A 12,710-nucleotide genomic window follows, 5' to 3' on the forward strand; every position below is an offset into this window, starting at 1 on the left:
TCCACATATATGAATTGCTCCTGTTGGAGGGCAAAGCAGAAAGACAAAGGCTAGACGATGAGAACATTCTTGTATAAATGTTCTCAACCAGAATTAACGAATTAAGATACAGGTAGGGCTAATTTACCAGACTGGAATAAAAACAGGGTATATACGTACCGGTCAGAAGGTCATTCTTTATAGCTGAGATGGCTAATTGTTCCTTTAAACTTCTGTCTCCACAATCATTGTGTTACGTTATATATTGAGTAGTATAGTTATATATTTACGTCTTCTAGTTGATTATTTATATATTTACGGCTTATAGTCGATTAGTATAGTTATTTACCTTTGGTTTATGGTCAGGTAATAAAGTTATATGTTTACGGCTTGTTGTTTATTAGTATAGTTGTATATCCACGGTTTATAGTCAATTAATATGGTTATATATCTACTACTTAAAGTCGAATAGTATTGCAATATATGTACGACTTTTAGTCACTTCGTATAATCATATATACTGCGGCTTTTAGTCGATTAGTAGAGTCATAAGTACTACGGCTTATAGTCGATTAGTATATTTATGTATCTATGTCTTTTAGTCGATTTGTATAGTTATAAATCTACAGCTTTTAGTCGATTAGTATAGTTATATATCGACGTCTTTAGTCGATTAGTAAAGTTATATATGAACGTCTTTTAGTTGATTATTATAGTTATATATCAACGTCTTTTAGTCAGTCAGTATAGTTGTAGATCAACGTCTTTTAGTCGATTAGTATAGGTATATATCAACGTCCTTAGTCGGTTAGTATAGTTATTTATCAATGTCTTTAGTAGATTACTATAGCTATATATCAACGTCTTTTAGTTGATTAGTATAATTATACATCTACGTCTTTAGTCTGTTAGTATAGATATATCACAACGTCTTTAGTCGATTAGTATAGTTATATATCTACCACTTTTAGTCGATTAATATAGTCATATAACAACGTCTTTTAGTCGATAAGTACAATTAAACATCAACATCTTTAGCAGACTAGTTTAGTTATATATCAACGTCTTTAGTTTTTAGTCGATTATTGTAGTCATAAATCTACCACTTTATTCGATTACTATAGACATATATCAACGTCTTTTAGTCGATTAGTATAGTTATATATCAACGTCATTTAGTCGATTAATATAGTTATATATCAACGTCTTTATGCGATTTGTGTAGTTGTATATCGACGTCTTTAGTCGATTAGTATAGCAATATATCAACGTTTTTAGTCCTTTAGTATAGTTATATCTCTACTGCTTCCATTCGATTAGGATAGTTATATTAACGTCTTTTAGTCGATTGGTATAGTTATATATCTACAGCTTTTAGTCGATTAGTATAGTCATATATCGACGTCTTTAGTCGATTAGTATAGTTATATGTCAATGTCTTTTAGTCGATTGGTATAGTTATATATCTACAGCTTTTAGTCGATTAGTATAGTCATATATCGACGTCTTTAGTCGATTAGTATAGTTATATATCTACTGCTTTTAATCGATTAGTATAGTCATATATCAAAGTCTTTTAGTCGATTACTATAGTTATATATCAGTTTCTTTTAGTCGATTAGTATAGTCATATATCAAAGTCTTTTAGTCGATTAGTATAGTTATATATCTACAGCTTTTAGTCGATTAGTATAGTTATATATCACCAGCTTTTAGTCGATTGGTATAGTCATATATCAAAGTATTTTAGTCGATTAGTATAGTTATATATCAGTTTCTTTTAGTCGATTAGTATAGTCATATATCAAAGTCTTTTAGTCGATTAGTATAGTTATATATCTACAGCTTTTAGTCGTTTAGTATAGTCATATATCGACGTCTTTAGTCGATTAGTATAGTTATATATCTACAGCTTTTAGTCGATTAGTATAGTTATATATCACCAGCTTTTAGTCGATTAGTATAGTCATATATCAAAGTATTTTAGTCGATTAGTATAGTTATATATCAGTTTCTTTTAGTCGATTAGTATAGTCATATATCAAAGTCTTTTAGTCGATTAGTATAGTTATATATCTACAGCTTTTAGTCGACTAGTATAGTTATATATCAACAGCTTTTAGTCGATTAGCATAGTCATATATCAAAGCCTTTTTGTCGATTAATATAGTTATATATCTACTGCTTTCAGTCTATTAGTATAGTTATATATCTACTGTTTTCAGTCGATTAATATAGTTATATATCTACTTTTTTCAGTCTATTAGTATAGTTATATATCTACTGTTTTCAGTCGATTAATATAGTTATATATCTACTTTTTTCAGTCTATTAGTATAGTTATATATCTACTGTTTTCAGTCGATTAATATAGTTATATATCTACTGTTTTCAGTCGATTAGTATAGTTATATATCTACTGTTTTCAGTCGATTAATATAGTTATATATCTACTGTTTTCAGTCGATTAATATAGTTATATATCTACTGTTTTCAGTCGATTAATATAGTTATATATCTACTGTTTTCAGTCGATTAGTATAGTTATATATCTACTGTTTTCAGTCGATTAATATAGTTATATATCTACTGCTTTCAGTCTATTAGTATAGTGATATATCTACTTTTTTCAGTCGATTAATATCGTTATATATCTACTGTTTTCAGTCGATTAATATAGTTATATATCTACTGTTTTCAGTCGATTAATATAGTTATATATCTACTGTTTTCAGTCGATTAGTATAGTTATATATCTACTGTTTTCAGTCGATTAATATAGTTATATATCTACTGCTTTCAGTCTATTAGTATAGTGATATATCTACTTTTTTCAGTCGATTAATATCGTTATATATCTACTTTTTTCAGTCGATTAATATAGTTATATATCTACTGTTTTCAGTCGATTAATATAGTTATATATCTACTGTTTTCAGTCGATTAATATAGTTATATATCTACTGTTTTCAGTCGATTAGTATAGTTATATATCTACTGTTTTCAGTCGATTAATATAGTTATATATCTACTGCTTTCAGTCTATTAGTATAGTGATATATCTACTTTTTTCAGTCGATTAATATCGTTATATATCTACTTTTTTCAGTCGATTAGTATAGTTATATATCTACTGTTTTCAGTCGATTAATATAGTTATATATCTACTTTTTTCAGTCTATTAGTATAGTTATATATCTACTGTTTTCAGTCGATTAATATAGTTATATATCTACTTTTTTCAGTCTATTAGTATAGTTATATATCTACTGTTTTCAGTCGATTAATATAGTTATATATCTACTGTTTTCAGTCGATTAGTATAGTTATATATCTACTGTTTTCAGTCGATTAATATAGTTATATATCTACTGCTTTCAGTCTATTAGTATAGTGATATATCTACTTTTTTCAGTCGATTAATATCGTTATATATCTACTTTTTTCAGTCGATTAATATAGTTATATATCTACTGTTTTCAGTCGATTAATATAGTTATATATCTACTGTTTTCAGTCGATTAATATAGTTATATATCTACTGTTTTCAGTCGATTAGTATAGTTATATATCTACTGTTTTCAGTCGATTAATATAGTTATATATCTACTGCTTTCAGTCTATTAGTATAGTGATATATCTACTTTTTTCAGTCGATTAATATCGTTATATATCTACTTTTTTCAGTCGATTAATATCGTTATATATCTACTGTTTTCAGTCGATTAATATAGTTATATATCTACTGCTTTCAGTCTATTAGTATAGTGATATATCTACTTTTTTCAGTCGATTAATATCGTTATATATCTACTTTTTTCAGTCGATTAATATCGTTATATATCTACTGTTTTCAGTCGATTAATATACTTATATATCTACTGTTTTCAGTCTATTAGTATAGTGATATATCTACTTTTTTCAGTCTGTTAGTATAGTTATATATCTACTGCTTTCAGTCGATTAATATAGTTATATATCTACTGTTTTCAGTATATTAGTATAGTTATATATCTACTTTTTTCAGTCTGTTAGTATAGTTATATATCTACTGCTTTCAGTCGATTAATATAGTTATATATCTACTGCTTTCAGTCGATTAATATAGTTATATATCTACTGTTTTCAGTATATTAGTATAGTTATATATCTACTTTTTTCAGTCTATTAGTATAGTCATATATCAAAGTCTTTTAGTCGATTAATATAGTTATATATCTACTTTTTTCAGTCTATTAGTATAGTTATATATCTACTGCTTTCAGTCTATTAATATAGTTATATGTACCGCTTTTAGCTGAATGAAATGTTAAAAAATCATATGCATAAATATCATTTTAACCGAACTTGGGTAATTTTGTTAAAATAGTATGGATTTAAAGGGATGCAGTTCAAACATCACGCTTTGAAGAATGCGATCAAAAGTTTTGGCTGGTATATATTGACAGACGGAAAAATGGACAAGCAAAAATACAAATAGATAAGACAATTTTAATCAGAGTTACTTCCATTTTCAATTCATGTAGCAGGAACTCATACGAAGGTCTTCATCCGTACCAAAATCATGGAATGAATCTATACAGTTCGTGTAGTCAAGAACACATCATTCAGGTATGTAATACGTGTATTAATAACCGAATAAGCAAATTTACAGGTATATTGTTGAAATTAATCTTTAGGACCAATAATAACTATAGGAGAACGTCATTGATTTCGTCTTGTCTCTCTCAAGATAGATACAGGTATTTGTTTTTAACCATCTTTTCTTTCACACCTCATTTTCTCAGTTAATCGTAACTTATATTGTGTAGCTGGTGACAGTTGAAACAAAGACACCAAATAAGGAAACGGTGTGTGGAACAGTGTAATATAGTTGTCTTGGTGGGTGTCTTGTGTTGATTGAAGACCTGCATCACGTCAAAAGTTATATATCTTAAAGCTCCTTTTTCAATCATGAATTTCCTTGGGTTGTTGCCTATTTGTATCTTTGACAAAAATCCTGGAAAGTGAGCTGATGGGCAGGGTTGGCTTCAAATATTTCCATGACATGAGAGAGAAATTTAAAGATGTTTCTAATCTGAGTTGTGTTGTTGAAGTCTTTCCAGGAACATAGTTTTTGTATCTGAAGAACCAAATGGACTTATAAAAAAATATATATATATTTTAGACACAGAAACAAGACAAATTACATCATCATTCGAACTTATTTATAATTATTCTAACTTCTAGTGATGACATGGTTATAAAGCATGTATTTCCTGTTTCCGATTTAGCTACAAGTACGTAGCTCTATTTTGAGAATTCGTCAATTATAAATTGCTTATACGAATGTTTCAGTGATGATGCAAACAAAGGTTGATATAATTTAACGTGTTGGCATATCAGCTGTGATACCAATTAATATGCTGATATATACAAGGGCGTTCGTCTTTGAATTACAAGGTTAATATGGTGTTATACACGAACATTCATCTTTGATGAAAGTTAATATATCGATGTTCACGTCCATCCAGCTTTCAAACAAGTTAATATATCAATATACACGGGCATTCCTCTTTGATGCAAGATAACGTGTTGATGTGCATGGGCATTCTATTGTAATAAAAGCTACCATGTTCACATACATGGACATACAGCTTTGATACAAGCTAACATGTTGATATATATGGTTGTGATAGAAGCTATTACGTTCGTATACAAAGGCATACAGCTGGTATACAACCTACCATGTTTATATACATGGGTATACAGCTGGGATACAACCTACAATGCTTATATACATGGCATACAGCTGTGATACAAGCTACCATGTTCATATACATGGCATAGAGCTGTGATACAAGCTACCATGTTCAAATACATGGGCATACAGCTGTGATACAAGCTACCACGTTCATATACATGGCATACAGCTGTGATACAAGCTACCATGTTCATATACAAGGGCATATAAATGTGATACAAGCTATCATGTTCATATACATGATCATACAGCTGTGATACAAACTACCATGTTTATATACATGGCATACAGCTGTGATACAAGCTACCATGTTTATATACATGGCATACAGCTGTGATACAAGTTACCATGTTCACATACATGGCATAGAGTTGTGATACAAGCTACCATGTTCATATGCATGGTCATACAGCTGTGATACAAACTACCATGTTTATATACATGGCATACAGCTGTGATACAAGCTACCATGTTCATATACATGGGCATACAGCTGTGATACAAGCTACCATGTTCATATATATGTTCATACATGGAATACAGCTGTGATACAAGCTACTATGTTCATATACAAGGGTATACAGATGTGATACAAGCTAACATGTAAGTAGTATATGGGGCCACCCTAGAGACAAGGAGACTTTACCATGCAAAAACGGTCCATGCACTCTGGCGACAATGGGAATTTAACATGGGGCATTTTAACATGGATGGGACTGTAGAGCGTCAAGGGGAATTGAACATGGAAATTGAACATGGGAATGTCACATGGGGATCAATGGGAATTAAACATTGGTAACGTCATAGGTTTATAGGGTCAAAACCTTTTATAGGGTGAAATGTATTTGTAGGGACAAAGGGTTGATAGGGACAAACATAGACATACAGAAACAAACAAATACACATTCAAACACACAGAAAAGAGGACAGAAATATTCTAAAGAAAGACTCACAGATAGAATAGAGACTCGATAAAGAAAAGTCTGTTGTATGGGTTCAAAACATTTATTCAAGTATATACATGGGCTCTCTGGCCTGTGCTTTGGTCTAAGCACTATCCATTAAATACATAAACATTTGAACATAAAAGAAACATATTTACGAGTTGTTTAGTTATTGACTCTAGTAAACTAATGTTTAAAATTAACGTTCACTCCTTTCTAAAATCACTTCATATGCAACAAATTTACATTAAATGTTCGTTTATAAGAAAAAGCTAAAACAAAACAGTAACAAACAATCAAATAAGAGAAAGTTCGTGTTTGTCTCTCTATCCGTCACACACGTTGTTTAAAATCTGGTCAGCTACCACTTGTGTCCCAGCATAGATGTTTCCCATCTCGTATTCCCTGTCAGTCGTAAATCTGCTGTTACGTCCATCGTGCTAGGTACACTTATCGGTAAGCAGATCAAGAGCAGTCATCGTGTTCTTCTCATGCAGGTACAACATATGCCATATGAATAGTCACTTTTCCATCGGTGATGTCAAATTTTTCTCTCATCGACCGCACGTCTTCAATAGCCCTCAAAAGTTTGGAAGAAGTTATTTCTGCAGGTGTGCTAAATCCGAGACATACATGCGAGTTCAAACTGTCGTGATACACAGATAGGCTCAAACGACCTTCATCTTTGACTTGGCAATGACATTTGAGTTCCTCTAACAGTGAGTCAAGTAGATCCGTAATGAAACCTGATACTTCCTCGGCTGGAACGTCAGACGCGAAGTCTTTAAATTTCACCGTGTAGGTGTAAGTTGTCGTTCTAAATTTTCTCGAGGTCGCTGTCTGGGTCATTTGGATGCTAAAATACTCCTTTAGGTCTATTGAATCCTTTCCCTTCTTGAACGCACTTTGCTGTGACGGTATGGTGGTGAAAGAGGTCAATGATGTTTGTTCCTTCTCTTTTTTCTTCTGCGTAGAGTTATTCATCTTTCTCGTCGCTTGTCCTCGCAATGAAGTGTCGTTCTTGGAAGTCGTCCCTTTTTATACTGGGTGATATCAGCATGTCCATAAGGTAAAGTTTTGTGGTCTGGAAGTTTCACTGGTTGCACGTAGTTTGTCATGGCATTAGTACATAACAACTAAGATGTGGTACTACATTGGTGATGTGATCGTGAGGCATAGAATCACACCCGAGTTTCTCGTTGGACTTGAGTCTTACGCTCTATACTTGCTGTTTGAAAGGATTCATTTTTGTCAATTGGTCTTGGTAGTGACAATGAACTGTTGGTCTTGGACGTTGTCCCTTTTTATATGCTGACCAATATCGATGTGACCGTACGGCAACGTAAAGTGATTGGGAAATCTCACTCGCTTCTGGTACACGATTTGATAGATTTTTTCCAGGGGTCGACTGACGATGTGGTGAGTGGGTAAACGTACAATCTTGTTCGGTTGGTGAGTGGTCACTTTAAAGTTTCCATCCTCTCCCGATTGCAAGGCTTCTTTCAATACCCCAAAGTTGACCACTCGGCTGGTACGATAATTCAGAGTCAGTCCTTTCACTTTGCACTCGGTGTGCACTTCTCCTTGTTTGTCCCGGTATTGGTAGCCGTAATTTTTAAGACTGCCACTCGCGAAACTTAGAATCTTGTCGTCGGGGTGTTCGTCTGTCCAGGCTCCTAAACGGTCTTCTTCGATGTTAGGGTGTTGCTGACCCGGTCGATCGATGTAGATACAACTGTCCGTGTCAAAGTAGAGGACACGATCCCCTAACAGTTCTAAAGCTTCGTACAATTTTAAGCGAGCATGGGCTGTCACATAAGCCGCAATGATGACATTTCCAAATTCGTCGGCTTGTACAAAGTCCAGATCTTCTTCGTAATTGACTAAGATCAAATCCTCACGAACGACGTCCACGTGTTTCATGTATTTGGTTTTGTCGTGAATCATCTGGAAGTAGCGGGAAGGTTCTGTCAAATATTCCGTCTTGGGTAAACACGGTCGTTGTGCCATTTTACCCCACAAGCAATTTAACATCACTTTGGCAAACGATCGCCTGCCTTCGTTTTTCTCGATGTGGTCTAAAGGAATACCTTCTTGTTCATAACATTTCTCTTTGAATGTCTTTTCGTCTTCGGGAGTGTGACACCAGGAAGGATAGCCGCTGGCTTCTTGTTTCAGTTTCAAAAAGGCATCGACGTAGTCTGCGAAAATGCCTTTCTGACTGGGGTCACCCTTGTGGTATTGTTGTGTCTTGGGAAAGTGGCAAATTTCGTACACTTCTAACAGTTGGTATCCCATGCCCAGAGCTTTGAACAATTCCACGCTAACCCACGTCCCCGTCAAGGCACGTTCTTCCTGGGTGTGCTGACAAGGCTGATCTTGGTTGCACGTTTCGGCACAAGTACGGCACAAAGGAAACATCAGTTTGCCTTGGCAATGGTGAGGTATCACGGGATGGTACAAGTCCGTGGGAGGCAAGACTTTGCACTTGATCAGACCTTCGTATTGTCGAATGTTTTTCAGGTCGATGTGTTCCGTCAGCAATTGCGGGTGCCCTGCAGGGAAGTGACAATATTTGCACACGTAAGGATACAGCGAACACACGTCCAAGTATTTGATTTCTTCTCCTTTCTCTTCGTCGGCTTGGTACAGCAAACAGATGGCATTGGTTCTTCCTCCGTACAAACTATTCCTTGGGTTCAGGGGGTCCACCCACTGGTAACTTTATACGATGCGTTTAAATTCGGGATCGATTTTCAAACGGTGATCGTACTCGTGTTCCCACATTTCCACCACTTGGTATCCTTGCTGTTCTAACTTTAGGCGTCGCTGACAAGTGTCCTGGTACAAGTCTTCCATGGTTCGTTCTAAAAACTGATTTTTAGTGCTACGATCAGGGTAACAGACGGGACATCCGTGAAATAAGCAACCGTTAAACTCGTACACGATCTTGGGGTTTTCTAAGTCCCAGCCATCTACCGAATACGTTCCGATGGTCTTTTCACCCCCTCCGTTGCGAACATGCTGAATCCATTTGTCTTCCTTGTCGCACAAGCAATGTAACCAACGTAGGGCTTTGACCGAGTATTGACGTTTGACAAAGTTGGTCGTTTGAGGGCTGATGACAGCCACGGTGTTTTCAGGCATGAATCGTTGTCGATACACTAAGGAACACGCTTTGGCAATGGTGCAAGCTTCTTTCAAAGGATCGAGCCCTCCGTGTTCCATGAACAGTTCTCGAAATTTTCCACAGCAACGCCGTAAAATGTCCACGTCGGAACGACAATACTTTAGCATTTCTTCCTGAAAGTCGAAAGGGTCCGAGGCGTGAGCCTGGTACCAAGCGTAGAAAGCTTCTCATTGTTCGGTACGCATGTTGTCGGGGTCGTAATAGTGAGCCTCAGGTAAATAGGGTAGAACGGCGTGTTAATTGGCTTCCGTATTGAAAAAGTGTGGAAAGTACCCTTTAGCCATTTCTGTCATTCCAAACGTTTTAGGTATTCGACTCAAAGGCATGGCCAAATAGCTCATCGAATCTTTAAACTGTACTTGTCCCACTTGCATGAAAATGATTTTGGCTCCGTTCAAAGTCACTTTAGGACGCTCGGTGCCTTGTTCCGTATAGTATCTCAAAAGAAACTGTCCATCGTATCCGGAGAAATTGTGAGCCATCACCGTGGCATGACGATGACAATCTCCGTAACGTTCGATGTCCTCTTGGCTCCACGTATTGTCGATGGGGTCTAAGACCCATCGAGCGAAATCGGCTAGCGTGTTCGGTCCCCGAAAGATTTTTTCACGCCCTCCAGGAATCTTGCTGCAGTGAGGGCAATGACATAAGATAGGTTCTTGAATGCACTTCTCGCACGCTCGATGAGCCACGCAGAAATTAGGAATGTGAATGCCAGTCTCTTGCATGCATTCGAAATCGAAAAAGATGAAATTGCCTTTCTTCTTGTGACCATCCTCTTTCTCTGGTTGGGGTTGGTGACAAATGTGACATTTTTGTTTTCCTGAACATACGTGTGCCTTGGCACTATTGGTACGTATGCCTTGTCCACACGTAGGGCACAATCTCAGGAGTTGACAAGCACATTTCTGCTGTGAACCTTGCGTCTTGAGATGTTGCTGGTAACAGGCAGGGCTGACAAACGTGCGCAGACAAGCAGGACAATGTACTCTTTCTTGTCCTTCGTCCAGAAAGGGTTGAGAAGCCAAACATCCTGAGCATTTCCAGCCACAGTGCTTGTGTTGCTATCGATTGTTATAGCCATAGTCACATTTCTCACAGTAATATCTGTATCCCAGGAATCCGGGGATGGCGGTAATGGTATCGAAATGTTCATCGTAATGATAGAGGTGAATGTATTTTCCGTCCTTAAAGTCTTGGCCTCGAAACAACAGAGGTCCGCGCACTTCTTGAGGGTGCACTTTCAAGGTGTATCGTGGAGCTAGGGCATCTTGCAAGTTTTGCATCTCAGGAATGCTACAGGGTGTGTCTTTGGACAGTCCGGCTTCTTGTAACAGGAGTTCTGCTTCATTTCGTTGTTTGGCTCGGTCGGATCGTTGAATAGTTTTCCAGGTTCTTTTCCATTCTACCGTGTCGTTCTTGTTGGCATAGGTTCGTCCCACCACGATGGCACGGGCTAAACACATCTGGTCTTGAGGGTTGTTAATTCGGACGAGACTTGTTTTGGTGTTGCGAAGGTCGTCCACCAATAAGACCTTTTTGCGTCCAGTCCCTTGAGGAGGAGAGACGTGGGCCATTTTCAGTGTGGCTTTACCATCGGTGATGTCAAACTGATCATTAGATTGTTGTACGTGTTGAATCTTGTCCATGACTTTGGAAGGGGTTAGTTCTGCGGGTCTGCTAAACTCGATTCAAACAGGGGATTTCAAGCTGTCGTGATCTATGGATAGTGTCAAGAAATCGTTTTCTTTGGGTTGACATTGTCGCTTTAGTGTGGTGAGCAAAGAATCCCACATCTCGGTGATAAACCCTTCTGCTTTCTCCAATGGTACGTCGGACTTGAAATCTTTAAACTTCACCGTGTAGGTGTAAGTCGTGGTTCTAAATTTTCTAGAGGGTCGCTTTTCCGTCCCTCGAATGTGATAGTACTTTTCAGGGTTAACTGGTGGATTTTGGTTTGGAGTGGGCTCTCTATGTCTGGTGGCAGACGTAGAAGGTGTTGGTTCAGGTTTGCTCATGTCTTCTATTTGAGCGAACACTTCTTTTCGTGTCTGAGGCGATACGTCACTTCGCTGCCTCTTACGTTCTTCTTCTCTCTCACTGAAATCGTGCGATCGTTTCATCTCGATTGCTGATTCAGAAATGATTTAACCTAGTTCATTCTCTCCATATATACCCTCTCTACCTCTTGTTGTCAAAAACAATGACTTGGTATATTTCACAAAGGCAAGTGAAAGCCAAGCATATAGGAACCCAACGACAGCGGTGCGTCTTAAACACCTCATGCATCTTGACGACCCTTCGATTCAAACCCTACCGCGAAAGAAAAAAGTTGCAAGAAAAAATCCCCAGACAGCTGGTGTCTTCAAGAGAGCTAGAGACGCCGGTACTGTGTCGCTGGGACACGTACGTACTCCAGAAAACTACGCCACTCGACAACGTTGTCTCCTTCTCTTAGTCACTTCTACTTTGTCGCTGAATACATTATACCAACCCTGTTTTAACACACGTTTTCTTCATCTGATGTTTTTAAAAAATATACTAAACTCATTTTTAAAAGAACTACCCTTTTTCGACAGCAGTGACGGCGTCTCCTCCTGCTGTTACCACTGTTGCTGCACAAAGATGATCTTTCCTTAAGATCAAAATATGAGACAGAGCAAGTAAGTTGTGAAGTTGAGCAGAGGTGTCTAAACAACAACTGTCAAGCCCCTATGTTCCATTTCTGTTTGTGATAATAACTTGTGATACTTCACATTTTCTAAAGTGGAAATCTTTACAAACCGTACAAAAGTTATATGATTTTGGCTTCAAACAGTTGTACAGACTCTTCACTTTATAAGTGTCACGAGAA

At 36.6% G+C, this 12,710-nt stretch overlaps 1 protein-coding gene across 2 annotated transcripts in view; it reads left to right on the forward strand.

Moving 5' to 3' along the window:
* The window catches only part of LOC149794040 (uncharacterized), a 60,771-nt gene that overhangs the window by 34,566 nt on the left and 13,495 nt on the right, over window positions 1-12,710 (forward strand). For both annotated transcript variants that reach the window (XM_089967985.1, XM_089967986.1), the window contains one exon: window positions 4,506-4,590. In XM_089967985.1, the coding sequence (XP_089824111.1) occupies window positions 4,506-4,590 (85 nt within the window). The remainder of the gene's footprint in view (window positions 1-4,505; window positions 4,591-12,710) is intronic.

The sequence above is a fragment of the Sinohyriopsis cumingii genome, chromosome 8, assembly GCF_028554795.1.
Source record: "Sinohyriopsis cumingii isolate HCF-2022 chromosome 8, ASM2855479v2, whole genome shotgun sequence".
NCBI lineage: Eukaryota > Metazoa > Mollusca > Bivalvia > Unionida > Unionidae > Sinohyriopsis > Sinohyriopsis cumingii.